The sequence below is a fragment of the Candidozyma duobushaemuli genome, assembly GCF_002926085.2.
Source record: "Candidozyma duobushaemuli strain B09383 chromosome Unknown D_B09383, whole genome shotgun sequence".
NCBI classification, from domain to species: Eukaryota; Fungi; Ascomycota; class Pichiomycetes; order Serinales; family Metschnikowiaceae; genus Candidozyma; species Candidozyma duobushaemuli.
Genome location: NW_020289898.1, coordinates 877,936 through 904,964, shown reverse-complemented (window position 1 = coordinate 904,964; position 27,029 = coordinate 877,936). Strand labels below are relative to the sequence as shown.

Below are 27,029 nucleotides of genomic sequence, written 5' to 3'. Positions count from 1 at the left end.
ATTTTCAAGCTCTCGCAACCAGTCGGAATGCTCTAGAAGCAATGCTTCAATTCTCATGATCTCGAACTCAAAGCCATTGTTCTTTTTGATCCACATTTCGCTTGAGTCGTCAAATGATTGGAGACAATTGATAATAATCATGTAAAGCTCAAGAATCTTTAATTTGAACTTTCTGTAATCGTCATTGGCTCTTGAGGCATCTTTGAGCACTTCCTTCTCCATTCGAAATCTCGTGATAAATATATAGAGAGCCTCACTTGCACCACGCTTATCACCACAAGTGTTTGAGTTCGTTTGCGTTAAGGCACCAAGGCGCCATGAATAAAGAAGCTCATAGGATTTGAGCGCCCTCCAAAGCACAAGGTCTTCATTCGCCTCCTCCAATAGTATTTTGTCCACAACCGAACGATTGCTTTCGCAAAATAAACTACACAGAGCTTCGAACAAGAGATTCTGCTTGTCGTTATCTACCAAAGCTCTGAGTAAAGCGAGGACGGAGCACCTTAGTTCTAAAGCGGTTAATTGTTGCAGTAACGACTCAAGGGCTCTGATAGCACCCTTAAACTCATGCATCTGGATTGACAAATGAAAAAGCTTCTTTTGGAAGTCGAGACGAAGATGGTCAAATTGGGAAGACGAATCAAGTAGTTTCACAGCATTCTCTTCAAATTGGACTCCAAGACGAATAATCTCTTGTCGCTTCTCATATGAGTTGTTGGGCACCACCGAGTAATTCTCGCACATCTCCGAGAGTTTGTGATTGTAAAGCGCTGCTCGATTCACCTCGACTTCAGTATCGAAAGCCTCGTCGAGAAGCACGCATTTCAAGAAAGGCAGCTCTTGTAGCAATGGGCGAGCCTTGACGAAGGATTCAGACTCGCAGAACAATCTAAAATTCTCGAAGTCCCCAACGATGTCATGAAACGTAACCAAATCATCAGTAAAAAGGCACACGAGACCGTAGACAAACTTCTGTGCAACCTTTTCAGTGTCTAAGAACGCAACAAACTTTGTTTTTGCCAAATCCCATTCACCACAATTGATAAGTCGAATAATCAATCTTAGGATAAAATGCTCAAAGCTGGTTGAGAAAAGCACATGTCTTAAAACATCGAAAGCATCGTTCAACTGATACTCGCTTATGTGATGAAAAACCAACTTTTCTTCTCTGAAGCAATCCCAGAAAAGAGCTAGATCACTTTTTCCAATAGACTCTGTCTGAACTTGCATTTTATCAGACTGCTTAAAACTTATCCCAAAGGAAAACTCGAGAAATTTATAGAGAAACATTGCGCGACGAATGGCATTCAATGAACTGATCACTTTCGGATTAGCTTCACAAAGGAGAAAGATACTCCCAACCTCTAATAGTATCTCACGATGCGAGTTAATAATCTTTAAAAAAGTCTTGACGGCATACATCCGAGTAAATTCATCAAGTTCCACATCGGAATCAACGTAGCCTTCAATGTCACTTTTAGATGGTTTCGAAACCAAATCTTCGATTAACTCAAGTGTTTGCTCATCGAGACTTTCAAGAAGCATTCCTAATTCATGCTCTTTGAACCTTCCCTCTAGTAATTCTTGCGCTTTTTCGCCGATTTGTAGTTCGGTCAACTCCGAAGCAGACTCTAAAAACAATTGAAGTTGATTCAAAGCGGATGATGATATTCTAGCTCTGACAATCTTGAGTATGCTCTTCAACGATGTACTAGCTGGATGACCCGAGAAATCCTCGAAAAAATGCAGCTCTCTGAGAACGCCCACACCGTTGGCCTCAATGATAAAAGTTGAAACATTCGTTTGATGTAAGCACAATGGTTTCTGACCACTCCTTCTGAATTCTTCACAAATCAAATATAATTTATACCATATGGATGACAATGTGACACCGGTTGAGGAGCTAATAGATTCGACCATGTTATCGAGCTTGCTTTTTGAAACTGTATCATAAGTTGGCGAGACTTCAACTCCTAAGCTTTTGAAGAGAAGCTCGTTTGCCTTTGTAACAAGATTTGCGTCATACCTTCCAGAGTTCCAGATCATTTCACGAATCTTGCTCATGTCATGAGTTTCAAATTTCGATAATGAGGTGTCGATATCCGTATCCGCATTGTAGCTAGGATTGGCCAACACATTCCCGTGGACATATTTTGTAAGTAAGTGGTATACATGCTCAAATTGTTATACCTCCAAAGAATCTGATGCTTGATGAATACTTCTGATTGAAGGACCGAATAATCATGAATATGAAATACCTCGTTATGCAGCTGGTTACTGGAGTATGACGGTATCTCAACATCGAAGGAGAAGTTTTCTTTTGTAATAATTTTAGATGCATTCTTTAGTTCAAGTGCATGAATCTTTACAGATGGACAGCCATCTCTTTTTGAAAGTGTTGGGTCAAGCATGAACAGAAGACACGATGCTCCAGAATTTATAACTTTTAAGGAATTTCTTGGTAGCTGAGTTACCTCGTTGGAAGGCATTGAAGTTTCAAAAATTTTGAATTGATCAATGGATGAATGCAGCTTGCAGTCGTATAAGGTTAGAGCCTTATCTGAGGAGAGAGCCAAGAAACACAGACGATCGACCATTGCAACGTTTGACACCGCATCAGCAACCAATAATCCAGTAAGTCTTTCTTTCCTTCTAAAGAGTTCGCCCATAAAAGCTTTTCGAGTAACATTAGGGCGAGTAAAATTGAAAATCTCGAAATTTTGTAGGAAAGACGGCCTCTTAAAATGTAGAAGAGCGCCATCCTCTAATGAAACAATCACATCATTTTCTGTCAACGCGTGAACTCTAAAAGGTTCCGCTCTTAGCTCGAATGAGTAGGGCACCGAGATATGTACCCAATCATCAAAGTTGTCCAATGATAGGCAAGTTCGATTCTCTTCAAGTATGAAGTCTGAGAGGTTAATCTTTATGGAGATAAAAAGGTACTGTTCATCGATCAAATCGATACCAACGAAAGGATCTTTTTCAGCACCTTTAAATCCCTCATGCACATGTAGAGTCCTGTCACTAAAAACCCTCTGTGGTAGTTCAACCTCGATTTGCTGGACATGGAACTGAAAATTGGTGGTTTGATTGACGAGAGGAAAGAAAATTAGCCTCTTTCGATCCGAATGAAGTCTAAAATGAACGGAGGTGATAAAACTCTCGATTTTAAACGTATGCTCAACAGTGCTGCCAATTAAGAACGTGTCCTCACAGGAATGAGTTTTTACCGATTCAGACACATCGTATTGAAGTGGGAGTCTCACCTTTTTTGTAGGATAAATGGACGTTAGCCCATCAATATGGGTGTATCCCATGGTAGATGATTGATCAAGATGTTTTTCTCTACGCTCATTCTGTCGCTACTTTGTTTGTACAGGCTGTAACACAACGACGGCATCAACCACTGGTTTTAATCGGACGTCTCAGATGACTGGTGAAGCATCTCTTAGCAAAGAAGGAGACTCAGAAAACTTTTCGTTTTTGTAATTATTTATATGGATTAAAAATGATGTCCGATGGCACCAAAAGTATCCTCTATGATAAAAGCTCTAAGCAAGAAGCTCTACGAAACGACCTTCATTGGATACTTAATGTAATTCAAAATATAACATCATGCTTTATTGGTACGGTGTCACAGTAGTTCTTCGAGTTGGACCTCTAATTAGGACTTGCTTCGACAAATGGATAAAACCGTCCGGCATATAGAGAAAACATACAAAACGTGCTAACAGGTCAGGAGCTTACAATAGCATGTCTTCATCAGTTTTCTATAAATTTTTTCATCAGAAGACCCAGTCCACCATTCATTTTGATGGAACAAGTATAAACGTCTTTGATTTGAAGCATGAAATAATCATTCAAAATCAACTCGGTCAAGGTCAAGATTTTTCACTAAGGCTCTATCATCTGGAACAGCCCGAGTTGGAATACGAGAATGATCAGGATGTCATACCTCGCTCGACTTTTGTTTTGGCTAAGCGGTCGCCCTTATATACCCAAAGTGGGCGGTTTCAGAGCGCTGCTAGATATGTTACCGGTAAACCACGCATTGTGAAGCTGAAAGCTGCACCTGTCACATTTGCAGCATCACGGCCAAAATCAAACATAGTTATCGACGAAAGCTTGTCAGAGGAGGAGAAAATCAGATTGATGTTGGAGCGTCAAGATGATGCTTGGGCCAAAACCCAGGAAGAGTTATCTACACATAAGGTCGTTCACGGCAAACCTGGACTCGAGGATCTTCCTCCACCAGGTTACGTCTGTTACCGATGCGGAGGTAAGGATCATTGGATAAAGAATTGTCCCACCAATACGGATCCTACATTCGAAGGTAAAAAAATCAAACGCACTACAGGTATTCCAAAAAGCTATATGAAGACAATTTCAAAAGAAGCTGTTGAATATAGGCTAGCAAATCCGGAAAGTAGTGAAAACAAAATGCATACTAATGAAAATGGTGATTTGGTCGACGAGGAAGGCAATACATATCAAGTCACTGAGGATGGCGATTATGTAATGACCTTCGCTGATTCAAAAACGTGGTCCCTGTACCAGGAAAAACAACAGAGTGCTAATAATCAGGCACTACAAAAGTTCGAAAAAGAGTTGGTCGATGTGATAGTGTCTAAAGGAAGAGGAGAATTTTTGAATCCGTTGAGGCAGGAACCCAGCGTGCTTGTCCCACCTATATTTATGACGCCTTGTTGCCAAACCAGCCAAACTTTGAAAAGACTAAAAAATTTCAACTATAATCAGTTGGAGCTCGAGGAAGCGTTGATAGATTCCGACTTTCACTGTCCAAATTGCGGCTCAGCCGAAACATACCTTGATCAATTGAAAAGGAATCATCAATTGGAAACAGATTTAAAATCTTTTATTGAAAATGCTGGGTTGGAAGAAAACACTGGAGTCAAACGAAAGTTTTTAGAACTTCAAGATGACGAAAATTTGGGGGGAATCAAGAAACCATTGGGCCCTAAAATTGCGAAGAACTAGGCTGCACTCGAATTTCAAAGGTATTACCCGCACATAATATACAGAGCACACATCGCATTTAAACAAAAATTTATTGTAAGAAATTTTTTCGCGCGTACCACCTTTATTTTGTGATTGTATGTGAGGTCAGAAGACTAAGATGATTTCACTTAACAAACAAACTAGAGTTTGTGACCAATTTGGAATGATCACATTGATACTCTGAGTTTTCGCATCCCCTCAATTTGAACTAACCCCAAGGCTTTGAAGCGTATGTATTTAATCCTCAAGTTAATCAAGATGGGTACCTCGCTTCATGATGAGACAACAAAACTAAGCTGGAATTACCAACCGAAACTATATGAGTTTGAAACGTTTTGCAAGAGTCTGAAGGCAAGGCAGTTTATTGTGAAGTATTTTACTAACCCTAAGGTATGTCGCTCCGTACATTGAAAGGAGGAATCAATGCACTGGGCACTGAATAATCATGAGTGACAGGCTAAGATCGGGCGTCAGAAACCCGTAGAACTGATGTTGTCTCTTTATGGCAATGATACTAACTAAAGGATGGTGTTATACTAGTATGTATTTCCAACAGTAGACGTGATGAACTTCAAGATGACGAGTCAGATTCGAGTTTCTCGATGTTGACAACCAAAATTATACCATTCATGCATTCCTGATGCTTCATATTTTGATAATTCTAACAATTTAGTTGATCGAATTCTGCTATGTGCATTGAATTTTTTGGCACTTAGCTTTCGTGTTCTGTGATGAAGCTACAAGATGAAATTATCAAAGACAAGCATATGTCTGACGACTGATGAACTTTTACCTAAGTCTGATAGTGTTCAACATAGAATACGGAAGCTAGGTTGTCAAAGAATGATACACTGAAAGGTATGTCTGCTTGACCAGAAGATAATGATGATTTACCACTTTTCACGACGGTCTACTGCGCGTGTGACTTGTAATCATTCGCATTGATGATCAATCGGCCTTGACCGGCCGTGGTTCCTGAAACATCCTCAGATTACTATCCCATGAACTATAATCTTTACTAACAGCAGGTATGTTTTTGCTATTATACCGCCGATTGATGAATCATAACCAATGATTTACTGATTTTAAAACTTTTTACGATTTGCATGTCAGTCTGACGCGGCCACACGAGTAAACATTACTAATATTCAGAATGAAAGCTCTAATAAATTCGTCGAAGTAACTAACAATTGTAGCGAAACAAGTATGTCCAGATGTATGTCAAGAACTTCAGATTGTAAGAACAAGTTCTAAATTCTGAAGAACTCAAGCAAGTCAATCATCAGGTAAAGTATCATCGATCTTGAAGTTTGGAATTTAGTTTTGCTGGGATAATTCAAACTTCGCATCACTGCTCTCGCGATTTGATACCCCCCAGAGTTTCCGCACTTATAATGCCATGAGGAAGAAAGAGAGAAGTCCCGAGCCGTCTTCGAACCCGCCATCATATGAGGAGCTCCGGCAGCATCTCAGCCCTCTGATCGATAGCAAACATGATCATAGTACATCTACAAGATTGTGCTCATTCGATGAAGTTGATTCACGTCGAAACATACCTTACAGACCAAGCAAAAATCTCCAAGCTCAAATCAATAGATTACTGTCGGCAACACCATTGGAGACATCGGCGTCCGGGACAGAAACAGAGTACTTCGATTTACTTCCGTCCTTTCAGTTGTATCAATCGATACTCAAGAGAAATGACTTTGAATTTGATGAGAACGACTTAGGTAACCCACCCCTTTATGGCGACAATCAAAGGAGTTCAGTAAGTACAGATGGCATTATGAGATCTGATCAAATGCCTCGAGTTTCCCTGAGAGTTATAGATCTCGACGATCATCAGATGGAAGCTGGCTATCGATTTACAGCCAACGAGGATAATGATGGGGTAGAACACAACAGTGACGATATGTATAATCACCCTCAGATATCACAGCTAGACGAATCCCACAATCGAGGGGAGTTATCGCATGAGAGTTATGGGACTTCTGTTCTTGACAATATCGACAAACTCCCGATAGCGCGATACTCCCCTCTCACGATCCACATTTTTGTTACAAAAAATGTTCCGAGGCCCAACGAGCCAAATGAATTGGAGAATAAACTTAAAGAGTACTCTTGTGGTGACATAGTCAATGGTTACGTCATCATCAACAACACTTCACACGAGGACATCGATTTTGGTCTATTTGTCGTTAGTCTTGAAGGAACTGTCAAGGCCCTCCCTCAGGATTCAAGACAAGATGATACGAGCAAGATTTCTTCAAAGTTCATGTTAAAAAAATTTCTCAAAATGTACGACTTGAACGCAAGTTACAATTACGGCGTTATACCAAGCTCTGCTGGAATCCAATATGACGCAGACAGTCGAGATCACTATGATGGTTGCATTCTTGGACTCCCTGATGATAGGGTTCTTAAGGCAGGGGAAAAGTATAAGAAGTTCATAACCTTTAAGTTTCCTGAGATGCTTCTTGACAATGCGTGCCCTCACGATGTCATGCGACATACCATGCCTCCACCCTCATTTGGGACCGATGAAAGATTTTCCAACGGGCAGTCTTTGGAGGTCAATAAAGCACTTGGCTATGGAACATCCAGTGTGAGAGGGTCCCCTATAAAACTTCGGGACTTCTCATTTGATAACTTAAGTGTAAGCTATGCAATTGAGGCCAAGTTCATTGACAAGGAACATTCGGGAAAGCTGGAAACACTATCGAATGTTGAATCACGCTATGTCGTGTCCAAGAAATCCCAGTTTTTTTTACGTTTCGTTCCAGATGTCAAAGCTCAAGTGGAAGCATATAGCAGGGCGTACAGAGATTTCAAGGAGGAAACTTTCGAGAAAATTGGAATAGATGGAATGTTTTTTAATCAATTGACCTCATCTTCTACTTGGAATATGATTCATCAAATGAACAATTTGATTGAAGATGAAATTAACTCTGAGACTACTGCATTGGATGACTCGTCAAAGGATCTAAAAAAGACATGGGAAAAGTCCCCATCGCGAAACATAGAGACTTCAAAAGATCAATTCTCCAAATTTACGTCGGTACAAGAGAGAGAGGTTGAGTCACATGCCACCACTATATTTGCGAAGAAACGAAAGCGACTCCTTCCAGTTTCTTCAGCGGTCGGAGAACTGAGAATGGCCGTACCGATACCGGATAAACTAATTCCCTACGTGTCTCCGCGCCTACTTCAGAAATATAACCAAGGCAACCCCTGTTCCCAATTGCAATCGCTTCCTATGCAAGATGATGCTAAGAACGCTCTTGCACCTGTCAGCAGCAATATGGAAGAACTATACAATCGGGACGATGCTTTCTTGATGAACAGTGTTCAAACCAAAATCACATTTTTAGGCAACGAGTCTTTCGAAAAGCCACCAGAAATCAGTCATGTTGACTTTAACATCGTCGCATGGACATATCGAACCGAGTATCCACTTCCGTTGTCATTGGAGCACGACTTATTTTACTCAAACCCGGCTAGCTCTCGGCGAGATCGCAACTCTAATGACACTCATGATACTTTGCTGATACTCAAGGATCGCATTAATTTACAAATTACAAATTTGCGGGATAAAGGAACACTCGTATCGCAGCGAACCTTTTCATACTTAAAGGGAATGAGTAAGTTAGGAGTCAAAAAAGATACCATTCAAAAGTTCTTCCAGCCAATTAATTTCTCATCCAATCTGGATTCATCGCGATATGAGTGGACAGCACGCGAGACGCATAATAAGAGGCTTGAATGGAGAACTGAGTTGACCTTACCTCTCAAGATATCTAACAAGCACAATTACACTCTTGTGCCAAGCTTCCAAAATTGTCTAGTGGGTAGGTTATATGCCCTTCAAATTGTTGTCAAATTTAAAGGGGCGGAAAATGGCACAAACGAGATGAGGGTTGAAGTGCCTGTCTTAGTGGGTTAAGGCAGATTCAACTGCACACAAAGTCAGTCTAAGTTGCAAAGGCTAGTCAACTAACACGTGATGTCCTACATGAATATCCTAATTGGGCAATTGTGAGGTTGCCGCGGTGGGTTATCTTGACTCATCATTTTTTTTTTCTCGTTCTGCCCACCACATTCCTCATCAATCAAAAGACACAATGATGCGTCTGATTTGGCATTGCCCTAAACCTTTCAGGCTCAATTCATCTCGTTTCAGATGTCTTGCCACTCTGCTGCCATCGAACCCCTCTGAAAATCAGTTAGATCGAGCAACGCTCACCATAAGAAATGGTCCTGTCTTCAACGGATTTTCTTTTGGAGCTAACAAGAACGTAAGTGGAGAGGCGGTTTTCACTACTTCCCTTGTTGGGTATCCTGAGTCGATGACAGACCCTTCATACAAGGGTCAGATTTTGTGCTTCACTCAACCGTTGGTGGGAAATTACGGTGTCCCGTCGTCAGTTGCCAAAGACCAATTTAACTTGTTGAAACATCTTGAATCTCCTCAGGTGCAGTGTATTGGCATAGTTGTGGCAGATGTGGCTCTTGAGTATTCACACTGGACGGCCGTAGAGTCACTTCAACAATGGTGTCAGAGATCCGGAGTAGCTGCTATAAGTGGAGTTGATACTCGCCAGCTCGTCAGCTATTTGAGAAGCAAGGGCTCATCTTTGGCTAAAATTAGTATTGGAGAGGAGTATGATGCAGATGAGGATGAGGCTTTCGAAGATCCTGGATCTGTTAATTTAGTCCGCCAAGTCACAACTAAGGCACCTTTCCATGTTCGTTGCCCTGAACAGTTCAGCAAAGGATATCACATAGCAGTGATCGATTGTGGAGCTAAAGAAAACATTCTTCGTTGTCTTGTCGAAAGAGGCGCTTCTTTGACTGTATTCCCATACGATTATCCTATTCACACTATCTCAAGAAAGTTTGACGGGTTGTTCATCTCTAATGGTCCCGGAGATCCAACTCATTGTTCCCAAACTGTTTACAATTTGAAGCAGACAATCTCGAGTAATCCTGAATTACCAATATTCGGAATTTGTTTGGGACATCAGCTACTTGCGCTCGCAAGCGGCGCTCGGACGGTCAAATTGAAGTACGGAAATAGGGCCCATAATATTCCTGCGTTGGACCTAGTGACTAAAAAATGCCATATTACATCTCAGAATCATGGTTATGCTGTCGATGCTTCAACTTTGTCTAGTGATTGGGAGCCGTATTTCCTCAATTTGAATGACTTGTCGAATGAAGGTATGCGCCACAAAGTGAGGCCCATCTTTTCCACTCAGTTTCATCCTGAAGCGAAGGGAGGACCACTTGACACATCATTTCTCTTCGACCAGTTTTTCTCATACATTGAAAACCATAAATCATCTCAAACTATAGGTCTGAATTACGTTACTGATTCCTTGATAGCGGATATCCTTCCTTCTCAAAGGGTTTGTTAAATGAATGGAACAATAATTGAGACCTTGCTGTTAATTCTAGCCGTAGCAAAGTTGCAAAATTTTTAAATAGAAAGTACAAAGAATGGAGTGTAATAATGACGGCACTTAAAACATGAACGATTATAATTCGTGTCACAAGCACAATTGTATAGATCGTGAAAGAAAACAATATTGACAACGCGTTGCATTCGTATAAATATTGCGAGATACAGGTGATGCATATTATCAGGTCATATGTTCGGATGGCTTCAAAGTCATGTCATCATACGACCGAACGAGTATACGACAGCTCGGACTATATTTAAAGGGTTTACTTACCCACACTGCAAACTACTATACACAGCTTACCCGATATGAATATTTTGGCCAGGCAGTTCGAAAACAGCACGTCGTTTTCCCTGATCTACGAGACAATTCTGCGCGAAAGTGTCATACCAGTCCATGAGGGTTTTAAAACTCTCAACACCATCGAACAGTTGTGGGCTAGTTGGTATATTTATATGAATAACGATCTTTTGGCAACTGGACTACTTTTTTTTGTTATTCACGAGCTTGCATACTTTGGTCGTTGTGTCCCTTGGATGATTATAGACATGATTCCGTTTTTCAACAGGTGGAAAATTCAGCCAGATAAAATTCCTTCTGCAAAAGAACAATGGGAATGCTTTAAAGCTGTCTTGAAATCTCACTTCTTGGTTGAAGCATTACCGATTTGGCTTTTCCATCCGTTATGCTCATCGCTTAAAATATCTGTCGATGTGCCATTTCCAGCGTTGAAAACTATGATAGTCCAGATTTTATTGTTTTTTATTTGTGAAGATTTTTGGCACTATGTTGCCCATAGACTTTTTCACTATGGCTGGTTCTACAAAAACATCCATAAACAACACCATAAATATGCTGCACCTTTCGGTTTTACTGCAGAATATGCGCACCCGATAGAGGTGATGTCCTTGGGTATCGGAACAGTTGGATTCCCAATTATTTACGCGTACGTCGCAAAATCGCAAGATCGAATTCTTCTTCCTGATTTACATCTTTTCACCATCACTTGTTGGATCGTTTTGAGATTGTTGCAGGCAGTAGATTCCCATTCAGGATACGACTTCCCATGGTCTCTCAACAAATTCATCCCTTTTTGGGCAGGTGCAGCTCATCATGACTTACATCATCACTACTTCGTGGGTAATTATGCCAGCTCCTTTACCTGGTTCGATTTTTTCTTAGACACTGAAGCTGGACCTGCAGCTAAAAGACGTAGAGAGCAAAAAGCAGCTAAGAAGGCCGAATCCATTTTGAAAAGCAGATGATCTTCAAAGCAATGTTTGTAAAAGAAAAAAAAAAAAAGAAAAAAAAAATTCGTTTAGATTGAAGAAGTACAAAAAGCCACATAACAGTTCATGTAAGTATACCATTTCTTTCCGTGCGATAGTATTTAGGGCTTGAGCCCTATACATAGTAGCGTCACATGATCAAGCATCTCTCGAAGTTGATACGTTGAGCATGTAACCTGCATATTTGGGCAAAAATTTTCGTAGTGCACACCATAGCTGACAAAAGAGAAAGTTAGTTTTCCATCTTCTCATCCGAACTCACTTAAAAGTACGTTTCAAGCACAAGCGAATTTACAGCTTGCTTATAGTCCTTCCTGATTTTTCACGTACTAACCAAAAAGATGTCGAGATTGCATGAATATCAGATCATTGGTCGTCGTCTCCCAACTGAGGCCGTTCCAGAGCCCAAGTTGTTCAGAATGAGGATCTTTGCCCCCAACACTGTTGTCGCCAAGTCTCGTTACTGGTACTTTTTGCAAAGATTGTACAAAGTCAAGAAAGCATCTGGTGAAATTGTTGCTCTCAATGTGATTTCTGACCCATCTCCTACCAAGGTCAAGACCTACGGTATCTGGATCAGATACGAATCGAGATCCGGCATCCACAACATGTACAAGGAATACAGGGACGTTACCAGGGTTGGTGCTGTTGAGACTATGTACCAAGACTTGGCTGCTAGACACAGAGCCAGATTTAGAAACATCCACATTTTGAAGGTGGTTGAGTTGAAGAAGACTGAGGATGTCAAGAGGCAATATGTCAAGCAGTACTTGACCAAGAACTTGAAATTTCCTTTGCCTCACAGAGTCCAAAAGTCCAAGAAGTTGTATGAGTTCAAGGCACCAACTACCTTTTATTAAATGGAAATGTTTAATTGTATACTGACAACATGCTCAAAGGGTAGGACTTTCCTTTAAGTTACCTCACGTATTGTTCTGTAAATGCTCGTAGGATTGCTCGTGCAATTCGTCTCTTCTGGCCCTTCCCATAAAAAGTTCATAAAAGATCGCACTAGGTGTTGGGGACTATTCGAGGGTTCTGCATTCGGTAATGTTGAGGTTGACCCTAAAAAACCGCTAGCAATGTCTTCAAACCTAAGTCATCTCAGGACAGGGCAGTTGATAAAGGATCCTCAATCTTCTTCTGCATGGCAAGCGTCCTTGTATGAGCTCGAGACGCTTCTTCGAACCATTCCACGTCTCCAAAGCGAGAAATACTCGGAGATCTGGTTACAAGTTGCTCATCTCCTTGTTCAGAAATTCCCATATCTATCTTGCTGGATTCAGGATATATCACACAATCGATTAAATGACGAGGTACTCAGCAATGACAAAATCATTCTATGTGGTCTCAATTACCTTGATTATGACATATTGATGTGGATAAGTTATTTACGCTCCCAACTACTTCATTCGCAGCACAACCACAACTATATCCTTGAGTTGTTTGAGGAGGCTCGCTATAAAGTCGGTATGAGCTATTATTCATCTGAGCTTCATCAACTATACATCACTTTTCTTCAGCAAACTTATTCTGACGCGGGAGAGTTTGTCACAAAAGTCCAGTCTTTAAACGCTCAATGCGCCATGGCTCCTCACTATAACCATGCTATTTTTCAGTCCAATTTACGATCCCATTTTCCATCGAAGGGCTCAACTAAGGAGCTACTATTAAACCATAACCACTATGACACCATCTCCAACCAAAAACTTCTAAATTCTTTGATATTTCCGTTCGAGAGAGACCTTGTCAACTTTACTGGCAGTTCAAATAATCAAGGCCTAGCTTTATGGCTCAGGTATTTGGAGAGTCTGAAAAACACATTTGGTCCTGTATTTGTGATTCCCTTATTCGAAAGAGCTTTGATTTCCACCGAGTACTCCCTCAAGATTGTAGACGAATACGTCGAGTACACTGTTTCCTTGAAGTTGTTGCAGCGAGCGCGGTCAATCTTGAAGCGTGCGTTACATCGAACGAGAGTATCATGTCACGCCCAATTTTTGTTACAGTTAGTAAAGTTGGAAGTTTTTGACGAAAATTATTTAAAGGCCAGAGACTACCTAGCTCAAGCCATTAGCTGTAATACTTCAGCTTCTAAAACTCTCCATGAACTTTTACTTGCTCTTGAAGAGTTGTACTCTTGTAAATAATCCAATCCTATGCACCATTCATCACTTACATCAATCAATCTATCAGAATTTTCAAATGGTTTCGACTATTACTCTTTCGCGTGAACATGATAATGAATGAATTGCGATGATGAACAAATTTCTCTAAATACAGAACGTCTGACAAAACTTGTTCGAAAATCCACCTTGATTTACGTCGATGATCCACTTGCAAAGCAGTGGGTATCATCCACACGTCTAACAATAGTCATTAAGAAACCAGTTAGTAACTCGCAAGCCGTTTCAAATTACTCCAGAAAGGAACCACATCCTTAATCGGTTTTCGCGGGACATTATCCTGGAAGTTAGGTAATTAATGCGACAGCTTCTGGTCTGTACGGCCTACTGACCCTCGACTTATGCACTTTAATTCTTAAGAAGCTTCGTATGTTCACAATATGGAGAACTCAGAAGTGTAGTCTTTGCAATAGAAATGTCCGTCTGGATATCCTTAATCAATGCTTCTAAATTATTAGTATCAAAATAAAACGTGGAACGGAAACGAGGCCTACCAAAGCTTAAAACATACCCTTACTTATGTAGTCGAGCTCAGGTCTTAAATATCCAAGTATAACCAATTCAATTTGTGCCCCGTAAAATGTGTCCAGAAACTCGTGTATAATGTGAACCTCCGCCGCTTTCTCCTTGTTGTTGTAAAAAGGATTGTACCCTATAGACATCACCATTGGCAAAACCTCAAGGTCCTTCTTGTTCAAATGCTGACCATAGTTAAAATTAATCTCCTGTCCTTTGACACTTGACTTGATTTCAGGCTGGAGTTCATTCCGACAACGCAATTTTGAGAAGCCAAAATAAATACCCGGTTCTAGAGCTTGAAGTGAGTCAGTGACATGAATGTTAGCTGTTGGAATTCCGAGCTCCGATGATCCTCTTGAGAAGCCCGCTATCACTTCATCGTGTAGATGAATGGGATAGGGTTCAACCACATTCGCTGCAACTTCAGGCCTCATAGACAGAATCTAGTACTAATTCTTCACTAACATTTTCCGGTTTACTTAAGCTACAACACTTTTATATACAGGCTTGTGTATAAAGCAATTATTACTAATATTTACTCGAATTTAGCCTCCAACTGGCCAAGCAAAGTGTGGGCATCCTTGGCAAAGCTCCTAATGCCTTGAGATAACTTTTCGGTAGCCATAGCATCTTCATTGAACAAAAACCTGAATTGGGCCTCATCGTTGATATAAGAGACCCTCTCCTCTTGAGAGTCCTTAGCCTTGCCGCTCTCCAAAACTTGAGGTACTGCATCGGTCAGGTTGATTAATTCCTCAAGCAATTTGGGAGCAACTGTGAGATAGTCACAGCCCGCCAAAGCCTTAATCTCGCCAGTGTTTCTGAAAGACGCCCCCATAACGATGGTACTGTAGCCAAACTTCTTGTAGTAGTTGTAAATCTTTCTCACTGAGATCACACCAGGATCACTTTCGCCGTCGTACTCTTTACCAGTTGAGGCCTTATACCAGTCCAAGATTCTTCCGACAAATGGTGAAATCAAAGTAACTTTAGCCTCGGCACAAGCAACAGCCTGGACGAAAGAGAATAACAAAGTAAGGTTGCAGTGAACCTCGTGCTTCTCTTCTAATTCTTTGGCAGCCTGGATACCCTCCCAAGTAGAAGCGATTTTGATAAGAACTCTGTCCTTCGAAATACCAATGGATTTGTACAATTCAATGATCTCAAGGGCTTTCTTCACAGTGGCTTCCTTGTCGAATGACAAACTGGCGTCGACTTCGGTCGAAACTCTGCCGGGTACGATTTTCAAGATCTCCTTACCAAACTCGACCAATAATCTGTCCAACGCAATTGAAGCCTTTTCCTTAGGAGAGGCACCTTTGTCCTTAGCATACTCAATTGCGACGTCCACCAACTTTGAATACTCCTCCTTCTTGGTAGCAGCCAAAATCAATGAAGGGTTGGTAGTAGCATCTTGAGGAGTGTACTTCGCAATTGACTCGAATTCACCAGTATCAGTCACAATAACAGTACCAGTGGCTTTGAGTTGTTCCAATGAGTTAGACATTTTTTGTTTGAAGAAAATATTGGTTCAGGAAATGACTCAGGGAGCGCTCTTGTATATATACCATGTTCCCAAAAAACCGGGTAATCCGTTCGCATTGCTGTCATTTTCCATTGTGTGCAATACTAATCAAAATCATTCTAGATCACAATACTTTAAACAGTCATTTCAAAAGAAGTACAAATTATTTCTCCGTTAAAGAAATACATTTTTGTATCAGGACTTTCAATTATGCTATGCTGCCTAAGGATGTCTGACAATGGCTCACCCCAACATGTACACCTAATCTTCAATCATTTGATCAAGCTAATTCCGACTTTTACTCATCAGCCAGAGCGATGATTGTGGTCATCATCTTCCTCAAGTTGGTCAGTTTAAATTGGTGCAGAGCAATAACTCAGTGAGGTAGGAATTGCTTGCGCACAGACATCAACTCCACATTATTCCCACATTCTCACCACAATGTCCAAGAAACTCCATATTACTGCTAGTACCACATACGATGATGCGTTTCAAACTGTTCCCGTGAACAGTGGTCGTGCCTTACAATTTGAATCAGACTTGGGCCTAGTCCTGGTTCAAATTTATATCAAGGATTTCGATGGAAGCAACAAACATACTCCAGGGACCGAAGATGGGCCTGAAACTGACAATCAGTCAACCCCTAATTTCAGACTATTGATTACGTTGAAGCCGTCAGAGGCAATTCTGGGAACACAACTTTTGTTTGGTAACGAATGCTTAACACCTGTGAAGGATCGGGTTCCCGTCTCCTTATTATCCACAGGTCTCAAATTCTTTTCTTGGTTTATCAATCCGTCGATAAAGAGTGATCTTTACGGTGACATGCCATATTTATATGGTTACGCCCTCAACAGCTTCAGCAAAATAAATGTCCGCAAAGATATCACTAATACTGATGGGCAAGATTCCATAGTACCTCTGGCTGGGAGCACAGAAAACTTGAATGAAGGTTTAGACAACCAAGATATTCCAATTAAATCCGAAGGTCGCAAGAAGTTCTTTACTAATGCAGACAATGCTTCAAAATTCACATTCCTAGAAGGTCAAACTTACACTTTTCAATTTGACACCGATTTGATAAAATTGGGCAATTCACAACACAAAATTCTGATCCCAACGTACGGGAATCGCACCTTGGATATTGATGTTGCACAGTATGCCAACGAAAATTTGAATAATTTCAACTGGGTTTTAAAGAAGGATGGAATGAATGGTGCAAAGGAGGGAACAATTGGTTTACTTATCAATTTTGCTCTTACTGTAGACGACTCCAATACAGAGTGATTTCCGAAGTATAAGCCACATCGTTAATAGATCTAGTGACCACAAGCTTCAATGCTACAAGGACAACTCTCAATTGTCTTATGAAACGGCATTCTTTTCCATCTCCTCTTGGGACAAAGCTCAACACACACAGCCTCAATGAAGTAGAAAAAAGCGAAAAGAGAATCATGGAACCAATGCCCACAGTCCTATTTGCCCTCGTACTCTTCGAAACAATACTATTCACAATATCTATGAACAACTAACGCATACAATTAGAACCCGCACGCGACATGTATGAATCGTCATGATCTTATCAATTCATGTTCGTAAATAAGAGGGAATGGCAACGGCAAACTTGCTGCCACTCACACAAACAAAATTCCCGCTACATTCAAATAACAATAACACTTCACTGTTGCTAGTTGTAAACAAAAAAATGATAGATAGAATACACACAACAAGATCAACGTATGATACTCTTAGCTATACAACCTTTTATCCAACGAAAGTCAGTGCCTAACACAGGTATACAACACCATTCTCTATGCACGACACTAATAGCATAGGATATGTATTTACGTTTACGGAAACGAGTTCAGGGTCTTCAGCAAATCAATAATGTCTCTGCCGACAGCATTCCAACGTTTTCGATATAGAACTATCCCAAAGAACACGAGACGTCAAAAAAAGTCAATTGGAGGTGCTAACGAAAATAACAGGACACTTTCGGGAATTAAAGGAATTGAAGCTTCTTTCTTAAATCAATCCTCAGAAATATGGCAATAGAAAAAGCAGGATGTGCTTCGTGTTGAATGCAATGAATTCCACCTTGAAGACTTAGAAAAATTACATAATGCCCGCCCCAACTCACGTATTTATGACTTTAGTGGAATGATACAAAGCTATAAACTTACTAGAATGACCATAATGAATTAATTTGCACTACCATTCCAAATAAATTCAATGTCTTTTAAATGCCCTTTATACATTTTCCAGATGCTTATCACCCCATTCTTCGAATTATAAGCGGAAGTGGAAAGTATCAAGACGAACAACTTGTATCTTTGGTCGTTAGACGGCAACATGTCCTAGAAGACTGGGATTCCATGTAATAGATTAATTAGCGAGACTACAAAAATTATGGACCTCGAGATTTACTATCCCTCGCCGAGGTGACAACGAAACCCCTTCAATACCTCTATCCGACAACGTTACGCTGAAAGTTTACCCAAGAAAATTGCTATAACTTCGTTTCTCTTAAATGTGGCTCGTCGTTCTTTTCGTGTGGTTTATTCGAATATGAACTTTATTGTCCATGTTTTCGTATACGACTCGCACAGATAGAATATTAAGATCTTATTTGAGGTTGTTTCCATGGAGACACAGTTTTTTTATTCTAAGAAAAACATATCACTTAAATATAAAAGAAGTAGATCTTTCTCTTGTTTGGGGTGTACATATATATATATAAGTAATCTTACTTTTAAAATTCTGTTTGAGCCTAGGGGCATTGATAAGAATAGAATTTTCACTGAGATAAAGAAAGTTTAAAGTGAACTAAGGCAATCCCATGCTTCAAGACAATTTGATTCGATACAGCGAGCAAAAATCTAATTGTCACACACAGAGAAAGACTGAAATCTGCATTTTTAGTCTTTAAGGATTGCATCAATTATTTTGGAGACGACCATTTCCTTGAAGATGTGCGCAATATTCTCAGAAGAAAAAAAACCCAGAAAAAATCCCTAAGAAGAAGATGTCCCTAGGTCATATTGTCGCACTGAGAGATTCGCTTTCAAGAGTTCCATGTATCAGAGTTTATCACCTGAAGGCGATCTTGAGCTAGTTGGCACTAAATTCAATTTTTCGTTGTATTAGAGTAGTGAAATGTGCGGTACTTGGAATAGGCTCCAAGCCCTTGAAGGAGGTTCTTGAAAAGGACATTATGGGTGACCGAAACACTAAACTACTGGCGCCATTAAAAAAACGTGAAATGAGTTAAGTTATAGATGCTATGTACATTAATGCAAAGGTTTCGTTATGCAAGTCGGTGAGCTTTTCAATCACAGTAGTCTTGATGAGAATAGGGTCGTTTTCCTTCTCCATGCTGTTGACATATCCAACCAAGGCTCTGAGCTTATATGTTGAGAACTAGAACAGTGCATTCATATGCTAAGGAAAATGTCGAGAAGCTTTTAAGTTTTATTGTAATATACTCAACAAGAATATTGGGGACAATCAGACAGTGGAAGCGCATAGAGCAGCGCCGACGCCACTTCCATCTTTAGCAATTCTCAAGTGTACCTTTTTGTTTGTTCCCTTTAATGGGTCGATATACTCAAGGGCAGAGAGAATCCTCTCTTGAAATCCAGGATAAAATTCAACGACAGATCCATCGCATCCCACTTCAAAATCGTTTTGATCGTTTGCATACTGGTCCTTCACCCGCATAACAATTGCTGCTAATGGAATTGCAGAGAGACAAGCTGCACGGTTTGAAATAGCTTGTGTAAGCCGTTGAATCGCCACACGCTCACCATAAGTGGTGGGAAGACGAAGATGATTTTCAAGGATAAGAGAGGACATTCTGAGATCAGTCGAATCATCAATCTGCAAGTATGATAAGACCTCAGATGACAAAAGGAAAGGCTCAGTAAGACGGTGAGGCAATGTACCACCCCTTTCCTTGTAAAGATCTTGAAAAACCAACTTTTTCTCAAACAATTCCATCAAAGCAACTCTCAAGAGCTCTCCAAGAAACATTCCACTGATTCTCTTCTCAAATAAATGATACCCTTTATTGGATGTTTCAGAATCCACAATCTCGTCGAACTTGGTTCGTGGCAAGATATCCAACGAATTGTCGAAAGATCCCCATTCAGTGTTTACAACCATCCCCTGCATGTCCTTTGGTAAAGCTGATGAGGCTAATTTAGGTATGTTTGAAACTTTTTCATAATAGGCACCATTTGTACCCGTGCCAAAGATACAACCTATCACGGTGTTTGCTCCAGACTTCTTAGGATCGTTTGAATACGCTCTGGACAACAACGTTCCCACGGTGTCATTTGCTAGAGCCACAACTGAAACTGGTGCTTTCAAAATATCGAGGTGTTTTTGGAGAAATTCTACGACGTCTCTGCCAACACAGTCTGGCAAGTCGAAACCTTTCGTCCAACGGATTAATTTCCCACGGTCAAGAGCCGATTGTTCCACGGGAAACAGGAAGGTGAAGCCAAGCTTTACGGGGCCAGAAGTTTTAAGCTCACTGTGCTTTTCTTCCAAGAAGCTCTTGATCTTACCTGCCAAGAAGGCGAATAAAGCATCAGATGTTGACCCCAGCATCAAATCAAGGGGTATGGGAAACTTGGCCTGCTCGAGATCAAAGGTGTGATCACCTTTCAAATTGATTGAGCACACTCGAAAGTTGGTTCCACCAAGGTCAGCAGCTAGAAATAGACCCTTTTCCTTGCCTGAAGGAATAGAGGTAACATAAGTGGGGATCATAGGCATATACTCACGGGCAGGGGTTTCGTACGCGAGGCCAGCATCCATGGAGCTGAGGAAATGACTGGTTGCTTTACGAAGGAATGCTTTGTCTACTTCGAATGCTTTTGTGATACTGTCGACAGCTGTTTGCAACTCTTCGTTCATAATGATACAATGTTGGGATGTAGGTTGAGTTCGAAGGGAGGAGTTCGAATTTATATCGCGCGGTCGTGGGCTGAGGACTCCATTTCCCCGTCACCGCAACAGTGCTCGCACTTCCAAATTGCACCGTAGTAGCGTGATGACGCATGTAATTATTTTGTTTTCTCGTGGCCTGACGTGGTCTTTTCGTTCCCCAAATCTGGTGGGCCTTTCCATGATTCGATGTACAAGATGAATTTTATTTCGTCAACAAAAAAGTCTACTTAAAGAAGCTATCAGAACAATTGACAATCAAACCGACAATGGAAAGGTACCAACCCACTCATAGATTTCTTGTTTCACGGCCTCTAACTTCTCATCTTTCTGCAAGATCTTAGCCTTAAAATCCTTGAGTCTGTTGGCTTCCTTCGGCAAATCACCTTGAATTTGCTTCGCGTAGCTAACGGCGAAGTCGATGTATTCCACAATCTTTTTAAAGTCCTTTTCACCCATACCTCTAGTGGTCATTGCTGGAGCCCCGATTCTCACACCACCAGGAACCAAAGCAGACTTATCACCTGGGATTGAGTTTTTATTGAGTGCTATGTTGATGAGTTCACATACAGCCTCGACACGAGCACCATCAATTTGCTTGTCTCTCAATGAAACCAAAACCATGTGCGAATCGGTACCATTTGAAACTAGCAGATAGCCTTTGGAAAGGAATTCAGCTTCCAAAACTTTAGCATTCTTGAGCACTTGCTCCTGGTACAGTTTGAACTCAGGCGTGGCAGCTTGTTTCAACGCAGTAGCCAAAGCTGCAATTGTGTGGTTGTGTGGACCACCCTGATGTCCTGGAAAGACGGAAAAATTGATAGGATTTTCCAAATCGTAAAGGACCTCTTGGCCAGTTTTTGGGTTGACTGACCTGACGCCTCTTCTGAAGAATATCATGGCGCCCCTGGGTCCTCTCAATGATTTATGAGTAGTGGTAGTCACAATGTCCGCATACTCAAAAGGAGATGGAATCACGCCAGCGGCAATCAAACCCGAAATATGTGCCATGTCAACAACGAGATATGCTCCCACCTTGTCGGCAATCTCTCTCATCTTCTTATAGTCGATGAGGCGACAGTAAGCCGATGTGCCAGCCACTAAAACTTTGGGTCTGTAAAGGACTGCAGTTTTCTCCAACATGTCGTAATCGATGAGCCCAGTCTCCAAATTCACTCTGTAGGGCATTGTCTCGAAATAGGTAGACACGGCAGAAATTTTTCTCGAATCCGTCTGATACCCGTGTGATAAATGTCCACCATGAGGTAAGTCCAAACCCATCAATCTTTCGTGTGGTTTCATTATAGCTTGATAAACTTGCAAATTTGCAGGAGAACCGGACAAAGTCTGGACATTGACGCCCCACTTGTCAGAGGATACATTGAACGCTTTCAATGCCCTTTCTTGGCACAACGTCTCCATCCTATCGATATGCTCATTTCCACCATAGTAACGAGCGCCAGGATATCCCTCTGAATACTTGTTGCACATAGGAGTTCCCAATGCATCGAAGACTGCCTTCGTAGTAAAATTCTCACTAGCAATCAATACAATGGAGTGTTTTTGCCTCGAGACTTCATCTTTGATGATTTGGTGAACCTCCGGGTCAGTTTCAAGCAAGGTGCCCTCCACAAGTTGCTTGTGATCGTTCGATAAGGCGTAGCTCATTTTACACTCTTTCTCTGATACTTGCTTTTAAGTCAAATCAAAAGAACAGCTAAAATCAAAATTATTCCAAAAATCCAAGTTGACTCGATAAGAGGATAATTCTTTTACTTTGAAATTTGCTCGTGGTCAGCGGGGGAAGGGGTATATATAATGCATCAGAAATTAAAATTATAGGTCACGTGGATGACTCTGATTTCGAAATCTGAGTCACTTAACTCAGAATACAATTTTATCAAGAGCGAATGACCGTGAAAACTCATTTGTCTTTATTTAATGATTCAATTCGAAAATTCATGAGTTATGGAGCTATCATATGTATAAAGGAAACCCGGAAGCACTAACGCCTAGTCAATCGTGATTTAGATTGCAACCTTAAGTCATCCCCGCAAATCTAAAAAGCAACAACTAATAAAGCGTTACTCTCAATCGATGAGATATCGCAAGCTTCGGAACGACCACGCATAAGCAGCTCAAACCACTGACTGTGAAAGAATAAAAATTGTAGTTCGAATAATGGGTGCTGATCAAAAACAACCCAATTGGAACCATCATCAAAAATTTCTTAGCTGGTGTGTACTGATCACCGTTATCGATCTGTTCCCACATTGTGAGGTTATCGTAAGCTCCTGAATTAAATTCAAATGGAGTTCCCTTGACTTGATGGAACATGATGTATGACCCTATATTGTATGTCACATTCGTTAGAGCCCACTGCCAATCATTATCGAGAACGCTGATAAAATCATAAAATAGCTTTACGAAGACTATCAATACAATGTGGATGATCCATGCACCTTTATAGTGAACCCAGTCGGCATTGAGGTTTGGGTTTAATGACTGGTCAATCTTAGTATCCAATGTGTCAGGCTCAAGGTGCTGAATTATTGATGATGAGCGCCTCTTTCTGGGTGTGACAGTCTGGGTGTGTGAAGGCGTCGGTGTGAGGAGCCCTTCTTCTTGCTTTGGTTCCATTCTTATATCGAGACAGTGTGCGCTATTTTCTTTCTCAATAGAACTTGGTATGACGCAATCAAATACCTTCAAAGGGTCTGTTCCCTGGATAAACAAATTCAAAGCGGTGTCCTGAAGTACAACTCACGCAGCACTTAAGATCGCCTCGTTTACAAAACAGTGATCAGGCCCCTTACCCGGATACTTCACGTGACGTGTGAGCTCACGGTATCGTACAACAGGTGTGCTACTGCAACACGCTACATCAATATTAGAATCTATCCAAGGAATTTAACATAGAGCTTTTTTTTTAAACAAAAAAAAAAAAAAAAAAAAAATCCTTATAAAAGAAATTTTAGTTTACGAATAATTAGGAGAATGTACAAAACGAGCGCTATTTAGACAATTCTTACGAAATTTCATAATGGTTGCGAAAAACTGGAAAAGTGTAATGTAAGAGGGTCGAAAATGTCACACGGCTCAATAAACATGCGGTGAGTCAAAGTACCTTACCGGTGATTTATTATGTTTCTTCAATTAACATCGATGTTACAAACCATGAAGCCAGGGCCTAGTGACCACTTAGGGGAGTATTCCAGTCCGCTAGGTGAGGTCAAGCGGTGCTAGTCTGGAAGCTGATGAATTAGCATCTCTCTAAACAGACTTGAACTGAGTTCGCCTTCAATCAGATAAACTGTCTACTTATTGCAATACAAGACAATACATGGCTTCCTTCGTAATTGCCAGCGATCGCCCACACTTTTCTACTCTTTTGAAACTCCCCGATTCATCCTTGATGTAAGTAAATCATTCGCTAACAGACACAAAACAAAAACCTCCAAATAAGTTATTATGCCAAATCATATTGGAACGACTAAATGGGGGTCTTGAGAACAGTCAATGAGAGAAGCACTAGAATTCACGGTGATTTGTTGACATATACAGCACAAGAGTGCCAGCCGGCGGCTGCGATTCTCAACCATTGACCGTTCGTATTTTGCTTAGGGACCACGGTAGGATCGACGACTCTAAGACTTGTACCCTCTTCTTGCATGACACCAGTATCAGTTTCACTACCTAAACCTAAGCATCCGTTTGATTGCAGTTCTAAACCCCAGCTTAGAAGATCACCGTTTTTCGTGATAGCGAGATAATGGTAGTCACCCACCACGATGTCAACGATCGATTCATTCTGAAGCTTTCGAGGAACCTCCATGGAAAACAGATGCTCTTGCTTTTTCCCTATCACAATCAGACCATCATCAGTGAAGACGACAAACGTCTTAAAACAGCCGACAATTTTGGTGAATGCCACGTTTGAATTTTTTTTGATGGATCTATAAATCAACCACTCGTTGAAAGATTCAAGTGACTCGACGCTACCGCAAGTTGCGCCCTCATCTGGAAAAACATATCTTTTCAATGATCCACTTTGATCTATGAAGACAACACAATTTTCAAGTGCGACAAAATCAATCACACTTTGCAGATTGGGAACGATCGAGAATATAGCTTCAGCAGTTGGCCAGTCCTCTGACTGTCCAGTGATCATGGAGTTTTCACGAGAGTGAACTACGACTAAGCCGAAGTTACCGAAATAGCAGGCCGTTGAATTCCATCCGGCTGAAATTCTTGAAATACGACCAAAAGCGAATGGGAAGGACAAATAGACTCCGATATCCCAACACTCCATCCCAGTGTCCCAAGTGAGAAGTCGACCCTCATCATCCAAAGCTACGAAGTGTTGTCTTCCGCTTGAAATCGACATGATCTCTTTTCTTGGAGGAGTTGTCAATTTCAGCACAAATTTTGATTCTCTCTTGCAGGATGAGAACCGATGGGGACTCACAAGATAAGGGTTTGGGAAAGCAAGATTATCTTTTTCCAGAGGACCTGGTGGAGATGGGTGGCCGATATGAGATGTTGAAGTACCGGTACAAAAAATCTGTCCTTCAGAGAGGATCTGAAAACTATAGCCGCCAGCAGTTATAGACTGGATGATTGAACCGTCGAAATTTTCAGTTTTGCAAGGACGGGATATCCCGAGCGTTCGAGGAGATCGCACATTTGAGGGTTTGTCCTTAACAAGATAACCCAAACGCCCATGCCCACCACTGCCCCAGGTGTAGAGGCTCACAAGCCTCGAGGAATGTAAAGTATATAAATGTTTCCAGTTATGGGACTCAGCGCTGAACGGCCCATACGATCCGAATCTTTTGAGATACATCAAATGATAGGCGGCATTTGTCGATAACATGCGATAAAAGAAAATACATGTCTCTGCTAGGCTTCTCATATCCTTGATTGCTAGGAGCGTACAGACATTGTAAATTAAAATGTCTTCTCCGAGGTCAGATAAACCTTTCTTCATGATTCCTGTGGCACAGGTAGTCACTGTTCGTATTTGACTTGATCCGTGCACCATTGCAAGTTTCGTGCTCGGCAATTTGAGGCCCCTCAATATCTGATCACTCATTCAAGAACTGGAAACCCGAAAGTCATCCTTAAGCAGAGAGAAACATACCTCTAATTTATTCGTATTCTTATTGATTGGGCGGCCGGTGCAACATCTTCTCAGGCGATCTTTCTGCGAAGGATACGAATCTCTTAACATGATTCGAGGAAAATTCAAATTTTTTTGAACGAAAAGGGTCTTCAGAGAAATTGCAGCCATTGCAAAATAGAAAGCCTCCTTTTATAATCAGATGTAGCTGTGAATGTTCTCGTGCAATGAAATCGCGAATTCACCTCTCAAAAAATTTCACTACTCCTCGAGCAATCTTGCCAACTCGACTTCCTGCGGACACCATACCCACGTCATTCCAATAGGCGAGCTTGATTGGGTGCCACCACAAACGTCAATTCCTCCTTGCTTAAATCCTTGGTGATACCTCCACGAGATTGCGCGTGTCATCTTAAAAAATGGTTAAAGTCACTGTGAAAGATGTGTTCTTTTTTGTTCCAAACTTGATTGGGTACTTCCGTATACTCACTGCAACTCTATCCTTCATCACTATGAGGCTGCATCCTAAGTGGACATTAGTTTTATATGGCATTTCCGGCTTCTTAGATGCTTTCGATGGCTATGCTGCGAGAAGGTTTAACCAAGGAACGAGTTTCGGCGCTGTGTTGGACATGGTAACCGATAGATGCGCTACAACTTCACTCATCTGCTATCTTTGTGTCATATATCCAAGTTTCTGTATTATGTGGCAAATGCTTGTCTCACTAGACCTAGCCTCACACTACATGCACATGTATGCAATGTTGTCGTCGGGATCAGCATCACACAAGCATGTTGATGAAAAGCAGTCCAAGTTGCTTTCATTATACTACAATAATCGTAAAGTGTTATTTCTTGTTTGCTTGGTTAACGAGTTGTTTTATGTCGCACTTTACTTACATCACTACAACTTTTTTTGGTTGGGAACGGCACTAGCATACCTAAGTGCTC

At 41.0% G+C, this 27,029-nt stretch overlaps 11 protein-coding genes across 11 annotated transcripts; 5 read left to right on the top strand and 6 right to left on the bottom strand. All coding sequences in view use genetic code 12, as the record gives it.

Annotated features, from left to right (window-relative positions):
* Positions 1-4: 4 nt before the first annotated feature.
* CXQ87_003990 (uncharacterized protein) lies at positions 5-2,064 on the bottom strand (the record flags this gene model as incomplete). Its single annotated transcript, XM_025482448.1, has 3 exons — positions 5-11; positions 68-1,134; positions 1,414-2,064. 3 exons carry the CDS (start codon positions 2,062-2,064, stop codon positions 5-7), a joined length of 1,725 nt encoding a protein of 574 aa, XP_025337066.1.
* A 1,692-nt stretch (positions 2,065-3,756) lies between these two features.
* CXQ87_003989 (cleavage polyadenylation factor subunit) lies at positions 3,757-5,001 on the top strand (the record flags this gene model as incomplete). The annotated part of the gene is made up of 1 exon (XM_025482447.1): positions 3,757-5,001. The coding sequence occupies one exon, from the start codon at positions 3,757-3,759 to the stop codon at positions 4,999-5,001; it is 1,245 nt and encodes a 414-aa protein (XP_025337065.1).
* Positions 5,002-6,421: 1,420 nt separating this feature from the next.
* CPA1 (carbamoyl-phosphate synthase (glutamine-hydrolyzing)) lies at positions 6,422-10,439 on the top strand (the record flags this gene model as incomplete). The annotated part of the gene is made up of 2 exons (XM_025482446.1): positions 6,422-8,484; positions 9,272-10,439. The coding sequence occupies 2 exons, from the start codon at positions 6,422-6,424 to the stop codon at positions 10,437-10,439; spliced, it is 3,231 nt and encodes a 1,076-aa protein (XP_025337064.1).
* A 1,675-nt stretch (positions 10,440-12,114) lies between these two features.
* RPL20B (60S ribosomal protein eL20) lies at positions 12,115-12,633 on the top strand (the record flags this gene model as incomplete). The annotated part of the gene is made up of 1 exon (XM_025482445.1): positions 12,115-12,633. One exon carries the CDS (start codon positions 12,115-12,117, stop codon positions 12,631-12,633), a length of 519 nt encoding a protein of 172 aa, XP_025337063.1.
* A 222-nt stretch (positions 12,634-12,855) lies between these two features.
* Positions 12,856-13,923, top strand: PRP42 (mRNA splicing protein; the record flags this gene model as incomplete). Its single annotated transcript, XM_025482444.1, has 1 exon — positions 12,856-13,923. One exon carries the CDS (start codon positions 12,856-12,858, stop codon positions 13,921-13,923), a length of 1,068 nt encoding a protein of 355 aa, XP_025337062.1.
* Positions 13,924-14,459: 536 nt separating this feature from the next.
* On the bottom strand, positions 14,460-14,912 carry CXQ87_003985 (riboflavin kinase; the record flags this gene model as incomplete). The annotated part of the gene is made up of 1 exon (XM_025482443.1): positions 14,460-14,912. The coding sequence occupies one exon, from the start codon at positions 14,910-14,912 to the stop codon at positions 14,460-14,462; it is 453 nt and encodes a 150-aa protein (XP_025337061.1).
* A 101-nt stretch (positions 14,913-15,013) lies between these two features.
* On the bottom strand, positions 15,014-15,985 carry TAL1 (sedoheptulose-7-phosphate:D-glyceraldehyde-3-phosphate transaldolase; the record flags this gene model as incomplete). The annotated part of the gene is made up of 1 exon (XM_025482442.1): positions 15,014-15,985. The coding sequence occupies one exon, from the start codon at positions 15,983-15,985 to the stop codon at positions 15,014-15,016; it is 972 nt and encodes a 323-aa protein (XP_025337060.1).
* A 459-nt stretch (positions 15,986-16,444) lies between these two features.
* On the top strand, positions 16,445-17,290 carry CXQ87_003983 (uncharacterized protein; the record flags this gene model as incomplete). The annotated part of the gene is made up of 1 exon (XM_025482441.1): positions 16,445-17,290. The coding sequence occupies one exon, from the start codon at positions 16,445-16,447 to the stop codon at positions 17,288-17,290; it is 846 nt and encodes a 281-aa protein (XP_025337059.1).
* A 2,220-nt stretch (positions 17,291-19,510) lies between these two features.
* GLK1 (glucokinase) lies at positions 19,511-20,926 on the bottom strand (the record flags this gene model as incomplete). Its single annotated transcript, XM_025482440.1, has 1 exon — positions 19,511-20,926. One exon carries the CDS (start codon positions 20,924-20,926, stop codon positions 19,511-19,513), a length of 1,416 nt encoding a protein of 471 aa, XP_025337058.1.
* Positions 20,927-21,214: 288 nt separating this feature from the next.
* SHM2 (glycine hydroxymethyltransferase) lies at positions 21,215-22,624 on the bottom strand (the record flags this gene model as incomplete). The annotated part of the gene is made up of 1 exon (XM_025482439.1): positions 21,215-22,624. The coding sequence occupies one exon, from the start codon at positions 22,622-22,624 to the stop codon at positions 21,215-21,217; it is 1,410 nt and encodes a 469-aa protein (XP_025337057.1).
* Positions 22,625-24,494: 1,870 nt separating this feature from the next.
* CXQ87_003980 (SCF ubiquitin ligase complex subunit) lies at positions 24,495-25,127 on the bottom strand (the record flags this gene model as incomplete). Its single annotated transcript, XM_025482438.1, has 1 exon — positions 24,495-25,127. The coding sequence occupies one exon, from the start codon at positions 25,125-25,127 to the stop codon at positions 24,495-24,497; it is 633 nt and encodes a 210-aa protein (XP_025337056.1).
* Between the last annotated feature and the right edge of the window lie 1,902 nt (positions 25,128-27,029).